Source organism: Pelodiscus sinensis, chromosome 2 (genome assembly GCF_049634645.1).
Source record: "Pelodiscus sinensis isolate JC-2024 chromosome 2, ASM4963464v1, whole genome shotgun sequence".
NCBI classification, from domain to species: Eukaryota; Metazoa; Chordata; order Testudines; family Trionychidae; genus Pelodiscus; species Pelodiscus sinensis.
In genome coordinates, this window is record NC_134712.1 from 112,281,129 (window position 1) to 112,303,386 (window position 22,258).

Below are 22,258 nucleotides of genomic sequence, written 5' to 3' on the forward strand. Positions count from 1 at the left end.
TCTTGGAAATTTCTTGTCTGTAAGAGTATACTTCTCTTATAGAGAGGATCAGAGTGAGGTTTTTTTAAGGAATTTAAATGTGTTACAATCTAGCAACACAACTGAGATTGCTCAAAACAAAGTACCAGAGGATTTTTGTCCTTTGATAAATCTATATTAAATGCTGCACATAGTGATTACCTTTTGTACATCTGGAATGCTTGAGAGAGCTATTTGGTACTACCCAATCTTTATTTTTTTACCTGGGTAGTTATGAATCCATTGTTCTCAAAAGTCCTGGTTTAGCCAGAGTTCTATCTTGTATATTTTAGAATTATTTTTTTCTAATAAAAGCAATAAGTCTTGTCTCAATGCCTGCCCAGGTTTGTTTAACAGTATATCATGAAACTACATGTAGAATAGTGATAGAGATGTAGCCGTGTTAGTCTGGGGTAGCTGAAGCAAAATGCAGGACAATGTAGCACTTTAAAGACTAACAAGATGGTTTATTAGATGATGAGCTTTCGTGGGCCAGACCCACTTCCTCAGATCAAATAATTATTTGATCTGAGGAAGTGGGTCTGGCCCACGAAAGCTCATCATCTAATAAACCATCTTGTTAGTCTTTAAAGTGCTACATTGTCCTGCATTTTGCTTCATGAAACTACATGGTCTGTTACCCTTGGGACTAGAGATGTTAAAGACTAGTCAACTATCTGATAAACATTTGCTTATCAGATAGTCTGTTGACTAGACGGTTTCTCCCTTCCCCTCCCCTGCCTCTATAAGATAGAGGCAGCAAAGGGGGGGAAGGGGTACTTCAAAGTGGCAGTGCTGCACAGCTAAGCCAAGGATCAGCTGTGTGGCGCTGCCACTTTAAAACCCCAAGGCAGTGTTTCAAAGGGATAGCCGCCACTGCAGAGCTAATCCGCAGCTCAGCTGTGGAGCGGCGCTGCCCCTTTAAAACACTGAAGGGCCGTGGAGCCCAGGATCAGCTGTGGACTCCTCAGCTAACCCCAGGTTCCGAGCAACATTTCCCCAGAACCCGGGGGTCCCAGCTGACTCCCCAGCTAACCCCTGGCTCTACAGCTGCCGTTTCAAAGGAGCAGCTGCTGCACAGCTGATCTCTGGTTCAGCTGTGCAGCGCTGCCCCTTTAAAATGCTGCATTGGGAGTCCCCAGCTGATACTGGGTTGAACCAGGATTAGCTGAGAAGTCCCTAGCTGACCCCGGGCTCTATGGCTTTGAAGTGCACAAGAGCCCCTGCTGGGGACTCTTGTACATTTCAAATCAGGCACCTGCGCGCAGCCCAGAGTCAGCGGGACTTCCCGCAGGCCTCTGGCTGTACACGAAGTTCCACATTCTTCTTTTGAAATGTACAAGTGCCCCAGCAGGGCTCTTGTATGTTTCAAAGGAGGGATGCAGAAGTGCCTGTCGACTACATGACTAGTCAGCGAACCGCATTTTAACATCTCTGCTTGGGACATGACACATCCTGAACAAGGGATTTTGTCAGACCATTGAAGGTCCATTCTGGCCCCTCTGCTGATGGATTCCAGGCTCTCCCAGAGTCCTTCAGCAGACCCAGCTGGGCTTCCCTCTGGGCTCTACATCCACACCTGGCTCCTCTGCTGGCAGGTCTTGCTCCTGGCCGGACCACTGGGCTCCTGGCTCCCGGCCTTCTTGGCGCAGCAGCTGGGCTCCACATCCCCTGCCAGGCTGCACTGCTGGGTCTGGCCCTGGCTTCCAGGTGGCCTCTGTGCCCCTGGCCAGGCTGCGCTGTTGGCCCTGACAACCAGACTCCATGCTGCTGGCTCCCCGCCTGTGGGCTAGCTCTGCTGCCAGCCCTGGCACCAGGCTCCTGGTTCCTCTCTCGCCCAGAGCTCTCTGGTCCAGCAACATCCGTGGTCCTGCTGGATCACAGATGCTGCCAGACCAGAAAGTCCTGGACTGCAGAGGTTCAACCTGTATTTGAACCTTGTTTTGTCACGCTGTGATTCTCAAGAGTGTGGGAAACATGACTATCATGTAATCCTTGTGAAAAATGTCAGTAGCACCTGTTACTTTGTGTTTGGACTCTGTATAATCAGTTTGCCACACATCACTGAAGTGAGGAAACTAAAGAGTTCCTAATGTTAACTTTAAAAATGTAAGTGCTGTCTCAAGCAGATGCTGAAGCCTTGCGTTTGACGTGTAGATTATTTATTTGCTTATCCTGATTTACAAATCCAATTCATATGTCTACACGGGAATTTTAAAAAATGCTGTACCAGAGCAGACGGCTCAGGCTTCTGCCTAAGCTAAAAAAATTGCTATGTAGATGTTTGGGCTTGGACTGGAGCCTGTGAGTGGGGGGGATCCCAGAACTGGGTCTACATCCCAAGTCCAAATGTCTACACAGCAGTATTTAGAAGGGATGTGAATGGTAAACTGGAGCAGCAGGGGGCTGCTCCAGCCTTGCAGAACCCACCACAGGCAGGGGCGTTGCAGCCCCTGTCTCCAGCCAGCATGCCCAGAGCAGCCCCTGTTTAATCTGTTAAACAGTTAAACGTGACATCTAACTGGGATTTCTCTGGCCTTACAAACTGGTTAGTGGCAAAATTCTACCATTTGTAATGTCCGTTGTGTGGAAGTCCGGTTACTAGATGTTTTGATTTCAGAGTACTCTTGTGTGAGTTTAAAAAAATAAAAAAGGCAGAGCCAGTAAATGCTTGTAATGAAAATTTAGATTTCAAACTCCTAACATCTGAGTATTGAGTGCCCCTGGTTGTAATTTTTTTCACTCTGAAAATACTGGATGCTTGTTTTAAGTAGCATAATAAAGCATGGTGCCTGTTCTTTTCTGCTTCTGTCTCTACCTTCCCTGAGAGAGATTTGTAACACACTTAAACGGCTTTCAAGACAAGACTTATAAATTAGTCCAATTAGCTTCTGACAAATCTTGCATTTCTCTGTAGATACATATTGTGAGATATTCAATATAAAGGGTATGATGCTGTGTTTGGAACAGCATGGATTTTATTACATAGGAATGAATGATTATAGCTATTTTAATCTTTAGGTCGACTGTACACAGCATTCTGAAGTCTGCTCTGAAAACCAAGTTCGTGGATATCCCACCCTTCTCTGGTTTAGGAATGGTGAAAAGGTGAGGGTGTAAATACAGTAACAAGGTCAAGGCTTTTTTTCTTCTGTGAAGATATGCAGGCTTGTAGAATCCTCTTATGGGGAGAAGTTGGCTTATTAGAAAGCCTTTTTGTAAGATATGTGAAGATGGATGCTATGGATAGGGTGGTGATGACTTCCTTAATGCCATAAATGAAACTTCTAACATAGTTCTGCATCCTGATTTTAGGGTTACCATGTTTGAACTTTCAAAAAAGAGGACACTCCTGAGAGGGGGGGTAACTGTATCAGTAGCTCTCGCTGTGTGTGTGTGTGTGTGTGTGTGTGTGTGTGTGTGTGTGTGTGTCAGTATCTACCAACTCACATTGTATTAATGTAGTATACAACGTTATATATATTAAAAACATTAATACAACGTGAGTTGGTAGATACAGATACACTCCCTTTCAGGAGTGTCTTTTTTTTTTTTAAGTTCAAATATAGTAACCCTAACTGATCTGCAAACAACCAAAAATAATAAATTGTTCATAAACCAGGGATAGATATTGAAAAACATACTAACTTGTGAGAGAACTGTGGGCAGATTTTTATTAAATAAACAAAATACAAAGGTAAAAGATGGAATTCCACACCCTCTGATGTTGCCTATCCAGATTCACATTCATGGGTATTGAACTGCCCTGGAATCATCAGCTCAGAGCAGTGGCTGTTCAGTTTGCACTTCTGAACATTTGGAATGAGGTTATAAGAACCCTGTGGCTTCAGTTGCCCTAATTTTAAAGAATTGCTAGGACTCTGAAGAGACTTGGGAAGTGAGGAGTGCAGATCTGTAGAGCCAATATATTTGAACAGCATCAGATCAGTTTTACTGTCAGTAATATTCTTCTCCTAAGAGAATTGCATCTGCCCATCTTCACATTTGGAAGATTGAGCTGAAGTAACTCTCTAAAGGAGGGCTAATTAAACAAAAGTGTCAGAGAACTAGAAACATAGGGTTGGAAGAGACCTCAGGAGGTTGAATCCAACTACTTTCAAGCACTGGAGTAAGATTTAAATTAGTGAAAATAGTCTTGCATATGAATAGAGCTGAAAGTGACTTTACAAATTAAGTCATGCTTAGGTGGTCTGTTAAATTAATCTGCTTTAGAGATGGTGGAATGAGTTCTAAACTCCTTGTTCAGGAAGCCATCAACTTGATTGCAACAAGTCTAAAAACAAAGAATAACTAATTTCTTAAGTCTTTCTATTAATTCATTCCTAGATTTTCACAAAGGACTGAACATCCTAGGTAACTTTGTGAAGGGTATCATCATATCTAAATAACTTTATTACTTCCAGTGTCAAATTGGTTTATCTTTTTTCCCTAACTAGCTGGTATTAGGAAGAAAAGTAGAAGTTCTGTGTTGCAGTGCAAATTAGCCAACAACCAACTAAAGTAAAAAGTGTGGGGTACGAATGTGAATTGTGGCATCAAAGCCTGAGAGAATCTTCACTTCTGCTCTGACCTTCTGGAGGCAGGACTAAGCTGGAAATGATGATTTAAGCTGACTACTTTCTCTATGGCCATAGCTGCGGAGACCAATGCTATGTCTACACTACGGGGTTTTCCTGGAAAAACTCTGCAGTATCCAGGGAATGCGTCTGTTCTTCCACAAAAAAAAAAAAAACGGAAGAGCAGACTCACTCTTTTGGAAGCCCTAGCTTCTTCCTCCCATGAGGAAGAAGGGCTCTTCCGAAAGAGGAGGCTTTTCTGAAATTTGGCCCAGCGTAGACGGGCCAAATTTTGGAAAAGCCTCTTCTGAAAAAACTGTCAGAAAAAGGTATGCAAATTGTGGGGCACAGGTATGCAATTTGCATACCTTTTTCTAATACATCGGGGTAGTGTAGACATAGCCCAACACAGTAAAGGCTCTTAAACACAAGGAACATTCTGAGCCTCCATATAATTTCCAAGATGCTTTATGTTGTTGTTGTCCCAAGAGAGACTATTGATGGTTGCTAATAATAGTGTACCTTGTCAGGACTGTCACACCTTAATAGATACTACGAAGAGCAATGGTCCCTTCAGAGTAGGATTTCTTAACAAGAAGGGTCTATTTTTTGAACAACTTATCCATTGGTGAAAATAAAGTTGCTCCTGTTCCCTTGGGCCTTTCAGCTCCTTCCAAAACCAGAAGCTAAGAAGAAAAAAAAATTGCTGTTAAGCTTGGTAAAGATTAATTTCCTTTTTAGCCACTGCCCTGGTGAACTACACATCTCTAGCAAGGTCTAGTTGGCCTTTTTCAACATCATGCTATGCCTCATCTGGACTCCCCTCAGAATCAGAAAGATAGTTCTTTGGACAGATATGCCACCCAGAAATAAAACTTCCAACCATTTGACCCAGCAGCTCCTGGAAAAGTTTATAGCTGTTCAGTGGGGAGGTCATAATACTGCTTAATATGGGGGGAACTATTTCAGCCAGTTGAGCATTTGTCTCCATTGTTGTTGTCATCTTCCTCCTCATAATTGAATTTGCTATCATGTCATCAGTACTGGAAAGAGGTAGGTAAGGCCCTCGAAGGTGGTGGAGGAGAAAGAATGGGCAGAGCTCTTCCCTGCTGAAATGGATAAGAATGAGCAGGTACAGACTTGTCATGTGATCTTTGATCTTCCTGATTTAGGGTGGGGAGGTGGGGGGGGGGGAAAGAGGCCACAAATATGTGGTTGGTGATGAATGAAATGAATTGCAAAGATAAGAGGTCTGCAATATGTCTTTCAATGGCACAGAAGATGACTAAAGAGGCATGCCTGTCTCACTCTTTTATAAGGTGTAGGAAAGTTGTATACAGTACCTTGAAAAGAAATTCCAAATCTAAGAGGTACATCTCATAACTCATATTTGAGGAAGCTGAAATTGACCGTAAAGACTTCTGGAACTTATTGGAGTCTGAGATTCCAAAACTGAAGCTTTGTCGAAGGTAGTACTAGACTTAACCAACAGAACATAGTGGCAATAGATCAAACTAAAGCACAGAGAGAGACTAAATACGATTGCTGTATTTTTTCTTACAGTCTGTTTACATACTGAAGATAATCTTAGTGATTTGAGACCTGGAAACATGAGCTAAATTCTTTTAGAAATGAGGGACAAAGATGTTGAGTGTTGTTAATTCCAGGTTTTACTTGAGCCAGACACTTTTTAAAATCGTGAATATTTCTTTTTAAATGAAAGTGCAGTTTCTAAAATTCAAGGAAAATATTCCATGGCAAATTCTGAATCATTGGTGTAAACTTAGTCCGATATCTTTTACTGATCATATTAATAATAAAATGCATTATGTATATTGCGTGCTCTGTTATAGATATGTACTATGTTTATCTTTAGATCAAATCCAAAACTTCAGAAAACTTTTCACAAAAGTTTTGATTAATTGTAGGCTGACCAGTATAAAGGAAAGAGGGATTTGGATTCATTAAAGGAATATGTAGATTCTCAGCTACAAAATGCCAAGAAAGCCCCAGAGGCTGATAAACCACCAGAAGTTCTACAAAAGCCTGCAGAACCCATTCATGATGAGGTAAGTGGTACTATGCTGTAAAATATCAAAAGCAACTCCAGCAATTCTGCTGCCATCGTTTAGTGATGGCTAAAATGATAGCTTAGTAACCTACAAGCAATGACTTTGTAACCCTTCCTTAAAGTTTTGAATGCAAAATTTATTAAAATTAATATTAGACATTATAGTTCAGCAGTTGTTGAACATATCTTAATCATTTGTGGTGCTTTTGTTAACCTGATGCATTGGACATTTTTAAATAAAGTCTTCCCATATGCTGTCATACTCTCAGTAAATTGTTTAAATAGCAGCATACGTATCTATCAATAGATTAAAAAAATAATTTTTTTGTCTACTGAATTGCACTTCAGCTGTCTTTCACATAGTCAGAATCCTTGTGACATCATATTTGGTCGTTGTGGAGATGACTGTCACAAACAGGATTCTGATCTGAAATAGAAGAGAGACAGCAGGAACAGGGGAGCCTCTGAAAAACATACATACTATATTTATAGGGAAAGGAAGGATGGAAGGAGAAAATTTTCCCAAAGAGGAAGAGAAAGCAAGAATTGTAGAGGGAAATATGAATGTGATATTTTGGCAGTAAAAGTTTTGCATTTGGAATGACTGCATTAATTGTATGTTCGAGCTACAGGAAGCTATGCAACAGCATATACAGCCATACAAAACACATGATAATAAAAATTCAGTACAAATTCCTTGTTTTGGCACCCTTGGGACCTGACTGATCCCAGATGATGGATTTTGTTGGACTGGGGAGGTCATTTCTTGCACCCCTCCTCTAGCCCTGGCCTCACTGCTGGCCTCCGAACCAGCTTACCCCCCTTTCACTGGCCCCCACTGCCCTTCCGGGTAGTCTCCACTACCCCTGTGCACACTGGGCTCCAGCTGCAGTACCCAGCAGTCCCACTGTTTCTGAGTTCCAGGCTCCTGCTGCCCTCCTGGGTAGCCCCATTACCGCATGTGAGGCTTGCACTACGTTGCTGGGAAGCCCCACTACTGTGCATCAAGATCCCACTGCCCTGCCAACCTGCAAGGTTCACTGGTGCTAGCTCTCCACCAGGCTTCTCTGGCCCTGGAACATCCATGGTCCTGTCCGACAATAGATGTTGCTGGTCCAGAGAGCCCTGGATTACAGAGATTCAACCTGCAGTAGTCTACGTTGCCATACTTCATCACTTTAGGTTTTTATCTTTAGAAAAAAAAATGCACTTCTGCTTTTTTTCTTCTTTGATAATGCAAATATAATTACTGAGAGTTTGGTAATATCCAGAGGTACACCGTAAGTTTAATTTGTACAACATATTTGGTTTGTGAAGAGTGGTTATGTGGAGTATGGTGTGGATTAGAATTATAATATATTTTTAATTAAAGTTATCGGTGTCTTCCTCTTTGATTATTGTTCTCTTAAAATAAAAGATCATTTTTATTGGGGGTAGGAAATAGTGTTGTCAGTTCCCTCTTTTATTTATTCGTAGTTGTAACCTGAGGTTTTATAGAAAATGGATTTGGTCATTCATCACTGACTTATTATCTGAAGACAGCCTTCTCCCCCGCACAGTTTTTAGAACAGAAGCTTAGCCCTTATTTGGTAGACTAAACTAAGTTTTTTATAAATTCAAACTAAACCATACATAAGCAAAATGTTGTCCTTTTTAAAACCACTCTCCTCCCATTCTTCAACTACCACTTCCTGAAGTCTTTGCACATTCCATTTTTGATGCCGGTTTTGTTTTTTGCATTTTACACTTGACTTGCAAATGTTTGTCTAAGGTGACAAGTCTGTGTACATTATATAAAATAATATAATAGGAGAGCTTTTTAAAATAGCTCATTTAATACACACTTTACTGGTTTTTTACCCTTCAGACTAATTACAAGCTCAATGATTCCATAGGAAGTTACATGCCATGAACTTGTGAAGGTTTGTTAGCTGCTAGACACTTAGCCTATCAGATACAATATTACATATTTTTCCAAATATCAGCAAAATTGGCCTTAAAATATTTTAATGTCTTTTGCATATAAGGGAAAGACATCATTTGGCAAATAGCAGTGGCATACACCGGTTATCTTATTGAATAGATGCCATTGTATTAACAGCAACAGTTTTGTGAGTTTCTCTGTACCATATTTCAGAAGTTCAAAGGATCAACTTCTTATACAATTTTGATTTGTCTTTCTCTTGGCAGTCTACAGTCTTGTCTCTCTCTGAAAAAGACTTTGACCAAACCGTTGCTAATGGGGTTACGTTTATTAAATTCTATGCTCCATGGTAAGTAGTTTTTGTATAAATTGTCCTGAACTATTGATATTTAGCTTTTTATTCATTATTTGATGTGGGTTTTTTATGCTCCTATGTAATTTTATTTAGATATATAAAATGCATTAAATCTTAACTCATGTACAAAGCTTGACTCATTAAATACTTGTAAATAAGCAGAGGGGCAGCAACGTTTTCCTATCTATTCCAACAACCTACTCGGCCCCAGAGAAAGTCTAGCAAAACCACATTTGCTCCATATTCAGAATCAAATCGAATGTCTGGCAGAGATGAGGGGAAAGGAGGGAAGTGACTTTTCCTTTGGAGCCTCACCACCTAAGGATACCTTGACTTGGTTTAAACTGGCTGTTGCTTTTGTACTTCTGGTGATCTCACCTGTCTTGGAATAACATGAGTGAGGTGGTCTCTGCATCAGAGCAGAGCCCAAACTATTTAGGATTTCTGAAGTTAAAAACTTCATCTGAAATCAGCCTGGGGGCTCTTGTGCATTTCAAAGCAGAAGCGCCCGCATGGAGCCTGGAGTCAATGTGACTTCCCGCTGGCTCTGGGCTGCACCTGGCGTACCAGCTTTGAAATGCACAAGAGTCATCAGAGGGGGCTCTTGTTTATTTCAAAGCGGAAGCACCCTCATGGAGTCTGGGGTTAGTGTGGGACTGACGCTGGGTTCCATTCAGCGCTGCTGCTTTGATATGCTGTGCAGAGCCAGGGTCAGCTAGGGACTCCCCAGGTGATTGTGGGCTCTGCTCAGCATTTCAAAGTGGCAGTACCACATGGAGCCTGGATCAGCTGGGGAGTCTCCAGCTGACCCGGGCTCCACATGGCACTACTGCTTTGAAACGCTGTTTTGAAACACTTTGAAACGCTGTGCAGCACTGCTGCTTTGAAGTACCCCCTTTCTGTCCCCTTTGTTGCCTCTATCTGATAGAGGCAGTGTGGGGGGGAAGCAAGTAGTTGAGTCAACTATCCAATAAGCAAGTGCTTATTGGATAGTTGACTAGTCCTTAACATCCTTAACATGGATAATGAATGTAAAGTGTGCATGCAATGGTAAAAGTTACAAATGATTAATTTGTATTTAGTTTCTGCTTGTTACTGAAATGCCCAGCACGGCTGGTAGATTCCAGTGTTGCAAACCTGTGTAGCAAACATATCCACTTCCAGGAGGTGTTAAAATTTCTTTGCTTTCTTCCACAAACCTGTAAACTTCAGTTATATCTAGATTAAGTCTTAGGCAGCTCTCTCTCCTTTCTACTCCAATCTGTTAGCACAGGGGCTCCCAACCTTTTTTATACCGTGGACCAGCAAACCCTGTCACAAAATTTTGGTAGACTGGCAACATTTCATTTGCATATTCAATATGCAAACAGTGAATATGCAAATAAATTGTTTCTGGTCCACCAAAAGCCCTGGCCTTCAAGCTGCCACCAACAGTTGGCTTCAGCTCTGGCATTCGCCATGTGGCGGGTGGCTGCTGTAGCTGAAGCCAGCTGCTCGCAGCAGCTCTGGGGGCTGAGCTGTGGTATACTCCAACCCCCTGAACCCCCAAGTGCCATCCCTAACCCCTAGAGCCCTCCACTACCCCCCAGCACTAGCCCCGTCCCTGGAGCCCCTAGTGCCTGAACTGTCCCCCCTCCCCACCCGCCCTCTCACCTAGCTCTGCGCTTGCCTCCCAGCTGCCAGCTGAGCACTGCCCAGGTCACGGCTTCTCTAAGGATGCCATGCTGGGCTCTGCACAGCCCTCCCACCACGCAGCGAACTGCTCTTCCACGTCCAGGAGGAGCCCCTGCTCCTGCCCGGCACTGGTTGGCTGGGAAGTGGGGCAGGACACAGCTCTCACCGTGGCAGGAAGGGAGGCACTGGGCGGTGTACCACAGCCCCGGTCCCTAGAGCCGCTGTGGCCTGACAGCCAGCGGCGCTCAGCCTGGCACTGATCTGCAGACCAGCAGTTGGGAACCACTGTGTTAGCAAATTCCACCTCGCTGGCTGTGCTGGAAAAGATGGAAAAAGCTGAATGTTATTGTGTACAGAAGACATGTCATTCACATTTTCTCATGCATCCTCCTATTAACACCCAAGATGCATCAAACAGGAATATAAAACTGATATACTTGTTGTATTGAAGTGCTAGTATTTCAGAGCACTAGCTAGCCATGTGAAGTGCAGCAGTACTAGGCAAAGGCAACCAATGGTTTAATGTGCTCAGCAATCTCAGATTTTACTCTGGTTTATTTTGAGATGAGGGGATGATCTTCTTACTGTTTACAAAAAATACCATGGAATTTTTAATTTGTACCTAGCTGGGTAAGTGATTACCCCCTTACACATGGCACTATTCCCTCTTACTGCTGTTTCAGCACTAACTATGAGCCCATGTCATGATGTAGATAATCTAGTGACTCTGATGCATGCTGAATGTGATAGGATACTTTTGTTAGAGGGCAACTCATGTACCCTGTTATACATGAGACACACTGGGGAAAGAAGAGAAACATAGTATATTAAATTGTAAAGTCAGAGTAGAACTGCTGGAAGACTTGTCATGGCTTTTTCTTACTCAAAAGATCAGCGTCTTACGTGTATTTGGTATTAAAGATATATATTTGTATACTGAAAAACAGTGCTGCCTTCTCTGCTCATTCTGTTGGTAATTTCTTTTATCTCACCTGAAACCAGACTGTAAGCTCACAGGGCAGAACAGTAGTTTTTATACAGTGGTGGTTCTTAGCATGCTTTGGGTTTGGTAAACTAACTTGCTGATTGGTGTAAAAAATTAACTGCTCTTTTTACTCATCACTGTAGACTCAGTGCAGCTAGGAGGAAAGGAGGTGAATTCTATTTGATATGACTCATAAGTGGAATTATTCACTGTTTATATAGTACCATTTGGGGAGGAGGTTGCACATGACCAGATTTTGCCTACACAATCTATAAATTACAGGGAGAAAATAATTTGGCTTGAAAATTTAGAACCTAGTTGTAGTTTGCAGGGTTGGGAATTAGTTTTCTGAGAACTGAAATATCAGTAGAATCCCAAAAATCTGTTTTAACTTACTTTTCAGAGTAGAACTGCTCTTTGAGTGTCTTCTTCCCTTCTCCCCCTTTTCTTACTGGATTCTAAAAAGGGCACTGATATACAAAGAACCAACCTGTTAACCAATCTATTCTCTCTGGCAGTAGTTATTACAAAGTTGTAGTTTAGGAACGTGTTTGCTACATTCATGTAATTTGTATTCTATTCTTAGCTCAAAAAAATCATTTCTCTGTATACAATTGTAGTTCTTTGTGTACAAATGATCTTTTTCCTTTCCAAGTAGATGTATTTGTGTTTGGCTAAGTAAATGCTGTTAGGTTTAGATCTACTTTTGCCCTTTAGTTTATTTTAGGTAAATATTAACATTAAGTTACACAGTAAGTATGAAACTATCTTAATTGTTTTTGTGCGTGGTCAGTAATGCTTTTAACACTGTGTATATGAACAGAATAGTTCAAATATATACTTGTTTTCTGAATGGCAGAGACTTGTCATCATCTCTGTCAATGCCTGAATCAAGCCTTAAGATTCTCATGGACTTCTTTAACCACCAATGTAAGGTGCAACTTAGGTAAAACAACATGAGCACTGCATATAATCTTTACATTCTAAAATGCTTATTTTAGGGATTTGTTTCTTGAAGGCACTGTAGAATTAAAGTTCAAAATGTGAACAAAATACTATAAAAATCTGGTAGTGGTTAATTTTTTTTAAAAAAGTCTTCATATTCTTTTTTTATAAAACATATATCCAGTGGCCCACAAATTGAAAGTAGGAATAAGGGATCTTCATGAAAAGAGCTTATTTTCCCGAGAATTGCGTCTACACTGGCGCTTTTCTCTGGCAAAAACCCCGACCCAGAAAAAAGCGGCAGCCATGTAAATGCAAATGCTGCGGGGGATATTTAAATCCCCAGCGGATTTGCAATTCCGAAGTGTCTCATTAGCATCCCTTTTCCGGAAAGGGATGCCAATGTAGACACAGCTGAAATGTGTACAACTGTGTAATGCAGATCAGAATCTAGCCAGTATGTTGTGTTTCGCTGTAGAGAGCAAAAAATCAGTAGCAAACTACTTATTTCTAGATTTAACCAATATGTACCATGGTAGTGGCAAAACAACAAAGGAAGCAAATAGTAACTTGAGGATGATAAAAATGTATTTTGCAAACAAGACAAAACTAATGTGTGATTGTTTTTATTTTTCAGAAAGGTTACATTTAAGATGGAAAATGTTGCAGAGTTCAGGGTTTGAGAAATATTATGCATTTTTTCATTGGTATTACTATAGGAAATTCAATTTTATAGTGCTAGGAGGCTATATTATTAAAAGGGGATGAGACAAAATCTTGCTAGGAAAACAGAAGTCTCATTTATGTCATAAATTTTGTGTAATATGACTTAAAAGCAGACACACCCCTTGAAGTGACTTATCAGTGTCTTGGGTTAACTTTTGTGGGAGAAGAAGTGACATTGTGCAGCTAATTACTGTTCTGTCCGTGCCCACTAGCTTATTTAAAACTAACAGTATACCTTTTAAACAGTGTAGTAATTGGTGTTTAAACAAGCAACTTTATTTAAATATATTCTGTGATTTTTTCATGTTTGGTTTCACAAGCTTCTGGTGAGTAAGAGATGTGAATGTACACAATACTGTACCAGAAGAGACTAGATAAAATCCAGAAACTTTTTTAGACTTCAAATCAACAGGCTTTTTTCAAATATACAAGTAATACACCTTGTCCATTTACTTATCATTTTGGCACATTTTATGAATGATAAAGCGGCTTCTGCATACACTGGAAGATGTCTGCTGAACATGTCTGTTTGTTTCTAGGTGTGGTCACTGCAAGAACTTGGCTCCAACTTGGGAAAACCTCTCCAAAAAACAATTTCCAGGTTTGACAGATGTCAAAATAGCAAAAGTAGATTGCACCATCGAACAGGATGTCTGCAGCAGATTTTCTGTAAGTGTGGATGGTTTAAAATTAATGTGATAATCTTAAACTTGTGCCAAGGTTGAAATCTCCATTACTTAGCCAGGTGACAGTTTAGTGATCCTATTGCTGCAATGTTGTTACTGCCTTGCAGTGTGGGGGAGGCAAAAGTGACTATTACTTAGTAAGTAGGGAACTCCCTGAGCTAGTGAATATGTAAAATGCTATATACAAAGTGGAACAGCTGCAACAGGCATGCCCCCTGCACTGCTTAGGGCACTCACCTGAGAGAGAGAGAGAGAGAGAGAGAGGTAGCAGAGCAGGGATTTGAATTCCTTAGGCTATGTCTGCACTGCAGCGCTATTTCGGGATACCAGAGGTATTCCGAAATAGCTATTCCGCGTCTTTTGAGCATGCCTGTTATATTTTGAAATAACGGCCTCACTATTCCAAGGTCTCTGTAAACCTTATTCCATGAGGAGTAAGGGATGTTCCAGAATAGCAATTTATTTCAAAGTAAGTGCTGTGTAGACAGAGCCAAATTTTGAAATAAGATACGCAATTTGCGTAGCTCAAATTGCATATCTTATTTTGACCTACGGTTCAGTGTAGCCACACCCTTAGTGTGCTGAATCCTCTTTCTTAGGTATCCATCTCTTTCCTGAAATCTACAGGCAGCCTATCTACCTCAGGGCTGTTGATTCCACTTGACATCAGGGGGTCTAAAGTTAAGCACTGCTAAGCTTATTGTGTGAGGCTGCTGGGGGCATAAAGATACTTGTAGACTCCAGAAGTCACATGTTTGTTTTTCTTCCCACTCTCCCTTCCCAAAAGGTGCACGGTTATCCAACGCTATTGCTTTTCCGAGCAGGGAAGAAAGTCAGTGAACACAGTGGAGCCAGAGATCTTGAAACACTGCATAAGTTTGTTTTGCGTCAGGCAAGGGATGAATTGTGAAGCACACATGGATACTTCTGCCCTGACTGTTCTTACACAGTAACAGGGGAAGTTAAATCAAGTTAATGTTACCGAGGGTGTGGGGTTTGGGGTTTTTTGGTTTGTTTTTGTGGGGTGGGGGAACTGAATGTACTGACTGCTGGTATCTTTGTGTATGTTTTAAAGCCATCCTGTACTGATTTTTTTTCATTATTTGTCAAGGAAAATTGCTAACAACTAGTTACTGTGCAAATTGAGTATTTTCAGCATCAGTATTACTAAATTTCTACCTTCCCCATGTTGATAGAAATAGTTTACTTTTAGCTTAAAATAGATGAGGAAAATAAGGGAAAGGATAGACTATTTTTGTCTTTAGGTTGAATTTGGGTAAAGGCTTGCTACCAAATCGTACACCATTACTAAAAAGGTGCAAGCCACAGCTGTACTAATCAATGTTCCCTTTTCAACTGAAGCTGTCTTAATATAGCAGCTAGTCAAGAAATGAGGTTGAAAAAGACACCCACACACACACAAACACCCCCCCGATGGATGATACCAGCCAGGACACTATTATCTGCTTGATTCCTGTTAATATTTCTCTTATTATGGGAGGCTTTAGCTATAATGAAAATAATGGTACTTTTAAATATGTGCCTGAATATTACTGATGCCATAGCAGACATGGGGATTGTATCACTGTTCAAGCAGAATATTTCTCTTTGGTGCTAGAGGAGAGTGTGTTTGTTAGCATGTAAAGGGGTAAATCTCTCTTGGGAAAATCATTAACATATTTAGAGACAACTAATTGCAAATTACTTTCTGTATTTTTTCTTTCCCCATTTGCTAGAACCTCTCATCTCCCTTAACAAGCAGAGTAATAGTAGAGTTAATCTGCTCCTGCTGCTTATTAGTAAAAAAATGCAGTTTGTTTCTCATTTTCTTTAAATGAGAAGCAGCATTCCTAAAATAGCACTGCATTTCCTCTTGAACTCTTCCACAATATTCCTGTTGCTACCTTTGAATGGAAGAACATAAACTTTTGTTGCCTTGGATGATTTGATTGTGTGAGGTCTTCTAGTACATTAATGCCAAAGAAAGCTAAGGGGCTAAATTCTGTCCTCACTCACGCATCAACTTTCAGTGACATCTCTGGGAATTACATGTGTCTACAGGCAGCACTTTGTGCTGCTTTATGTCTGTCTGTAATAGTGAAAGTTATCAGTAACTTACTCCTTCTACTTCACTTTATTTCATCTAGCAAGCACCACGCATTCTGTTCAAACTAAAAAAAAAAGTGTAAGCATGGAAAGTCTACCATGAGGGCTAAGTATTGCATGGCAGATGTATTAGATAAAATATATATACACTTCTGCCTTAAAGAAAGCCTTTATTAAAAATTTTTAAAACTTGAAGCACAATCTCATGAGTAGCCCAAGCTTTGCCTCATGAGTTTCTTGTATAAAATCAAAGTAGTACAATTGTTTACACAAACTTTCTAAATAAATTTTTTTTTTAAAAAAGCCTATTCTTGCTATAAATGTTACAGAACAATGAATGACAAATGCAATAAATTATAGCTTGTATTTACAATAAGCCTTTTTAAAGGCAAGAGTTAGAGGTAAGTGCATTTAATACAAGTTTAACATTGATCAGAAACAAAATCATTGTTAACAACTTTGGGAATAAAACTAGTCTATTAGAAGCTATGGCTAAAATGTGAATATATTGTTTAAACCAACTTCTTTAATGCGATTTCTTTTTGGCCAGTAGTTTACAGGAACTGCATCTTCACCAACATGCCCACTCTCCAGCTCAGGAGCTCCTTCTGAATTTATGTATTAGCTTACAGATGTAGAGCAAAGAATGTTTTGGAATAAAACAGAACAGACTTAGTTGATGCATCTTGCAGGAGTTATAGAATCTAAACATGGTGGGAAGCTTCATAAGAACAAATTTATAAGTTTACTGCGTTGATGGAATATTACTTAAACAGGCAGGGAGTGGCTTTGTCCTTCTGTAACTAATACATGGTGCAGTCACATATCTAATCAAGTCTATGATTCAGCATTTGTGTTGGACAATGCAAAGGCTTACTTTGGCACAACTGAAGATGCTCTTTATCAGCTGGGCTGCTGGAAGAAGCTACTTATACTGATGTAGCAATGATCCTTTAAGGCACTTTCAAGCCTTTTTTTGGAAATTGGGTTTGTCCAACATCAAAGGTATGATGCCCAGGTATTAACAGCAAAATTTCTATATTGTATTGTTACAGCTTTGCTATTTGTCTTGGATGGAGCTTAATACATGAGACACTTTTTCAAAACTTACATTTAGGAGAGACCGGTTTGGTAAAACTGAAATGCAGACTGATAAGTTCAAGCTCCTGGGTAATGTTTCTGTTGCTCTTAAGTGATTTTAAGACCACCGAGGGAAATGGTTGAAGCTAACAACATTTGTAGGGACAGATTTCTTTCTTGTAAGCCTTAGAGATCATGTTTTTGCAGATCTGTCAGAATGGCCACCATGCTGTAGATCAGTCTTAAACCCAGCACCTGTTACCATTACAAAGTGAGTCACATGGAAGAAATACCCTACTGCTTCCTTTCATTAGGAGTACACGTTGCATTTTGAAAATCTGCTTCATCTCAAGAGCATTTGTTGACTTTTTCCAAGGTCAGGTAGGTATAATCTAGAAGTTCATGATAGAACTGCACAGAAGATCTGTGTGAAGAACGTGTCAGTGACACCCACATGCTCTTACTACCATATTCCTATATTTTTTCAAAATGACATTAGAGTTATCATCAAAGTAAAGAACGGATATGGCATTTAGTTTGGTAGGTGCACAACAGGGTTTAGGAACATATTCGGGATTCATAAGATGAACCTGTTTCAAAAAAGAAAACAATTTATTGTACCAATGATCTGATCTCCAACTTCACTTGCAGTTTAGCACAAAAGTCTTTCTATATACTCACCAGAGTTTGTACAATGGCATGATTGGTGGCATTCATGTGTGCATTGAGAGGGAAAGAGCATTCTCCATCACAGTAGTTGGCTGCATAGCCCTTTGGTGCAATTATCCAATCCTTTGTTAGGAAATAAATAGAAAATATTTCAGTGTAATTAAAGTTACCTGTTTGAGTGTTGTAACAGATGGCCTACACCGGTAACAGTATGCTATTAGCTCTGACTAAACCTGTCAACTACTGGTGAAAAATTGGGTTGTAACAATTTGTCATGAAGTATCAGCTTTGCTTAGAAAATATTTTGATTAAAAAAGGGCATCACAGTACCCTTATACTTCCACTCTTGGGGCTGGGCTCTCTAGTTGGAACTGTAGGTAAGTCTACACTTACTAGGAGATTGCCACTGTGGCGCTCAGTGGTTCACTTTCAACCCTTGGGGGATTGATCTCACACTCATACTCCACTGGAACAATAATCGTAAGGGGAATCAACAGGAGAGTTTTTCCCGTTGACACCCACCTTGCCGCAGTGGAGAGCCTGTGCTGTTTGACCTAAGGTACATCAACTCCAGCCATACTATTCATCTAGCTGGAGTTGTGTACCTTTAGAGTGACATTGCCCCCTAACATAGACATGCATTACCTTCCATGATATACAGTATTCAGGGACTCTTGGTGAGTACAGTAAGTACAGCATCAAAAGAGTGAACAATGTATCTTGGGAGATTTCATCCAGCCAGAGAATACCCATAGAAAATGGGAGCATAAGGCACCCACACTACAAACATGCATGTGCTGCTGTGGTGTAATTTCTAATTTATGTATCTCAGGTTTTAACTGAAATACTTCAAAGTTATTTTTTCCCTGGAAAGCTTCCCACTGTCATCTTAGTTTTCACTGAAGCTCTGCACAAAAAGAAGAAATATTCTGACAGTCTGTATAATACTGTTGAGAAATCAGAGAGCACAAATACACCATAGAAAAGATGGTAGTAAAGCTGGAATTTTGAAATGGTGGTTTGTCATGTGAATGCAGTGAGGGGGAGGAGAGAGGGAAATTCTGGCCTTTCGAGGAAATATGGTTTGAAATCCAGAACTGCTGCTTTCTATCTTGATCCCTTTTGTTTAAGAACTTATCATTGTGTATTAAGTACACACAGCAATGCAGCATTTAAAATGCACCTCTTCACCAAATTTAAATGTACAAAGTTTGATTGTCCTGATCCATGTTTAAATGCAAATTGTGAGATTCCTCTTTTCCCTCCCTTCCCCCCCACAACTACAAGCTATTCTAAATAATCAATATCTACTTTAATTGAAGACATTGTACTGGGACTGCTGGTGGTGAGAGGGCAAAAAAAAAGCAGTTGCCCCAGGGCTCAGTGATTCAGGAGCTGGGGGGTGGGGGGAGAGGAGAGTGCTCCAATGCACTCTGGGCAGTGCTCAGGGCTGGCTGCCTCAGCCCCACCCTTTCCGGGAGCACTGAGCACCCTGCCATCTTACCCAGGGGCCCAGCAAATCTAGCCCCCCCCCCGGCAAGTAATTCCTTATCTAAAAAGGAGTTACAGGTATTGTGGAAGCTATCTGTTATAAAATTGACTGCATCCTGAATTGCCAAACATATATTTGCATTAAACTTAGGACTTAAGATTTACAATAAAAATAATTGATGCCCTCCTAAGTGTTACCTACATGAGAAGTTATCTGTAGGTATTAACCACTGGCTCATGCTTGATCATGGTGTATAGCCTTAGCTCCCACCAGCATGTGAAGAAACCACAAGCTTTCATTTTGAAAAGCAAGTATCTAGCCTCATGCTTGTGAAGAGACATTTTAAAACCAATATTTTGAGTATAATTGGGGCAATGGGAGAAAGGGCAGCCTCCATGACCCAGAGAAGAAGCTATCTGATTTACATGCCCCCATAATTCAGAGTATTGTTGGGAGGTGGGAAGAGAAGGAACTTGAAGGCCCTGCTGTGCTCAACTCATCTGCTTTCCACTGCCACACCAGTGACTGCTGCTTCAGCTCATGTGAAAGACTAGGGCAAAGGACAGATATTCGTGCCACCCACCTGCAGTGCACAAGGCATTGGTAGCACTGCTCTTTGTATTATAGCCCCCTCAGCTGGTTTGAGCAGCAGTGAAAGTTAATGTTGACTTTTAAAATATATGGGGGTCGGGGTTAACAGGACAGTGAGATGAGCTAGTGGTTCAGGTTGGTTGCAGACTCAGTGCATTGCTTGATGCAGGGCATATGCTAAAGGTTTTCTGAATTTTTAAAGTAGAAGGGACTCAGAACAAGATGGCAGCCTCCAAAAGTATTTCTGGGTTACAATCTATTGCAACTTAAACCCTGACTATTAAATTGGCCAGCTTCCAAGGTGATGCATTGCCTGTTGTGGGACTAGGCTGGAATTGTGTGCAAACTGTGCTCCCAAGATGAGTGAACTTGTGTGTAGGGTTATACACGTTTGAACTGAATTACAGTCCCAAAGATTTTAGCTATTACTAACTAACCTTTGATTGACATTAATTCTTTACCTCTGTCACTAAAGTGCTCCAAAACTTCAAACAAAAGAGATTGTAGATTTCTCTAAAAAATAATTCTTTGAAAGGGTTCCAATTGAACATTTTGTGGCCCAGGAGTAGCACTGAAACTTATCTAGAATTTTGTAAGTCAATTTAAATCAACCTCGTTAAATGAGTACAAACCTACTTTTAAATCAGGTTTAAACCAGAGTGATAATTGCACTAATTTAATGAATAGCATGTTTTCATATGCATACTGGGTCTCAAATTACATCTACAGGCTTCATTACTGTCTTGCTGTCCAGCAACAAGATGGCTACATAATAAAATGTGAAAATTAAATATTTTAAGATGCATCCTTTGGGATCCATCTAACCCTAAAGTTATTAGTATTTATTTCTTCCCCCACCCGATGACTAGTTTTCATGTGGTGGCACAAGGGTCATTTTACAGTGTTCTACTATGTGTATTGGACTCAGTAGAATATTGTTTATATAATATTTCATAATGTCTAGTTTACCCAAAGAAACTTCACACACCTGCCATCCCAAGTCCTGGAAGCTAACAAAAAGCTCATGTTTTCGGCAAGATGTTTTTAGGTCACTGCTATTATAATCTGTTAGGAGAAAGAAAACAGCTCATTTAAAAAGTAAAATGGAGGCAATCATAATATTCTAAATAGCTGAGGGATATGTTTTTGCAGTTTATAGCATACTTCAAAAATTATTCAAGATCACACATTAGTTGCATCTATTATGATTTTGAATAGTATCCATCATATTTGTTTGCATATCCAGGACTGCTGTGCCACGAGACGACTGCTCTGACCTTGAACAAATACACTATGGCTAGCAAGCAGCAGAATCAAGTTTCCTCTTCTCCACTGTGTGTCTAAACCCAGACTTGATAGAGAGCATCCCTTTAGCTGAAATATTTTTGTTCCTATCCTGCTTTTGGTCTGAAAATAATTGTCTCAGCGATGGGATTCAGCCTACTCCCCAAACCTCACAATGCTCTTGTTAGGTTTCATCTAGGCCAGTGGTTTTCAAACTTTTTTTCCTCATGACCCAGTTGAAGAAAATTATTGATGCCTGCAACCCAACATAATTTGACTAGAGTGTGTGTGCCAGGGAGGGGCTGAGGATGAGTGCTTTAAGGTGTTGGAGAAAACTTTGGCTTTAGGGGTGTCCGGGTGGGGCAGAAAGGGCTTACCTTGAGCGCTCCCAGTCAGCAGTGCAGCAGGAGTACTAAGACAGGCTTCCTGCCTGTTCTGACATCGCAGATCATGCTATGCCCCAGAAGCAGCCAGTAGCAAGTTTCCAGCCAATGTGAGCGCAGAGCTAGTGCTCAGGGCAGAATCAGGAGCAGTACACAGAGCCCTGTGCACTCTCTTCTCCTCTCCCTCCCCTAGACAAGCTGATACCCCTGCAGCAAGGAGACCCAGGGCCTGACATTCCACCATGCACTACTGGGTTGCCACCCACAGTTTGAAAACCTCTGATCTAGGCTCTAAGTGACATGATATTGAAATGACTTAATATTGAAGTTCCAATTGCTAATTTAAACTGTGGCTACTGAGTAACTGTGACACTGGTCTCCTAGCACAAGCTGTAGTAACACAATTTTGGCTACTTAGAGGAGGCTCAGAATGATTCTACAGAATACAAGTGTTGATTTCCAAGTGGAGTTTCACCATTTCTATTTAGTAAGAAGTGTTTTTCAGCTCATAAGCATATGCAACTGCAGCTCAAAAGAGAAAGGAGGAGTCAAGCACTGACAGAGAGGTCTTTCCCCTTCATCTTGCCAGCACAAATCCAGCCTTGGTTGGAAGCCACCGAAAGGCACCGCCCTCTAGGGTTGCCACATGGTTTCAACAAAAATACCGGACACACCTGACATTACATCACAAT

General features: G+C 40.7%; 2 protein-coding genes across 3 annotated transcripts in view; one reads left to right on the plus strand and one right to left on the minus strand.

Moving 5' to 3' along the window:
- The window catches only part of TXNDC5 (thioredoxin domain containing 5), a 42,898-nt gene extending 26,537 nt beyond the window's left edge, over window positions 1–16,361 (plus strand). Inside the window, exons 6-10 of the mRNA XM_006138785.4 lie at window positions 3,040–3,126; window positions 6,524–6,664; window positions 8,857–8,939; window positions 13,815–13,944; window positions 14,749–16,361. Coding sequence (XP_006138847.2) covers window positions 3,040–3,126; window positions 6,524–6,664; window positions 8,857–8,939; window positions 13,815–13,944; window positions 14,749–14,871 — 564 coding nt within the window. The 3' untranslated portion in view covers window positions 14,872–16,361. The remainder of the gene's footprint in view (window positions 1–3,039; window positions 3,127–6,523; window positions 6,665–8,856; window positions 8,940–13,814; window positions 13,945–14,748) is intronic.
- The window catches only part of BMP6 (bone morphogenetic protein 6), a 137,909-nt gene continuing 130,399 nt past the window's right edge, over window positions 14,749–22,258 (minus strand). For both annotated transcript variants that reach the window (XM_075921280.1, XM_075921281.1), the window contains exons 5-7: window positions 20,888–20,964; window positions 17,829–17,939; window positions 14,749–17,737 (exon numbers count right to left, since the gene is read on the minus strand). In XM_075921280.1, coding sequence (XP_075777395.1) covers window positions 17,588–17,737; window positions 17,829–17,939; window positions 20,888–20,964 — 338 coding nt within the window. In that variant the 3' untranslated portion in view covers window positions 14,749–17,587. The remainder of the gene's footprint in view (window positions 17,738–17,828; window positions 17,940–20,887; window positions 20,965–22,258) is intronic.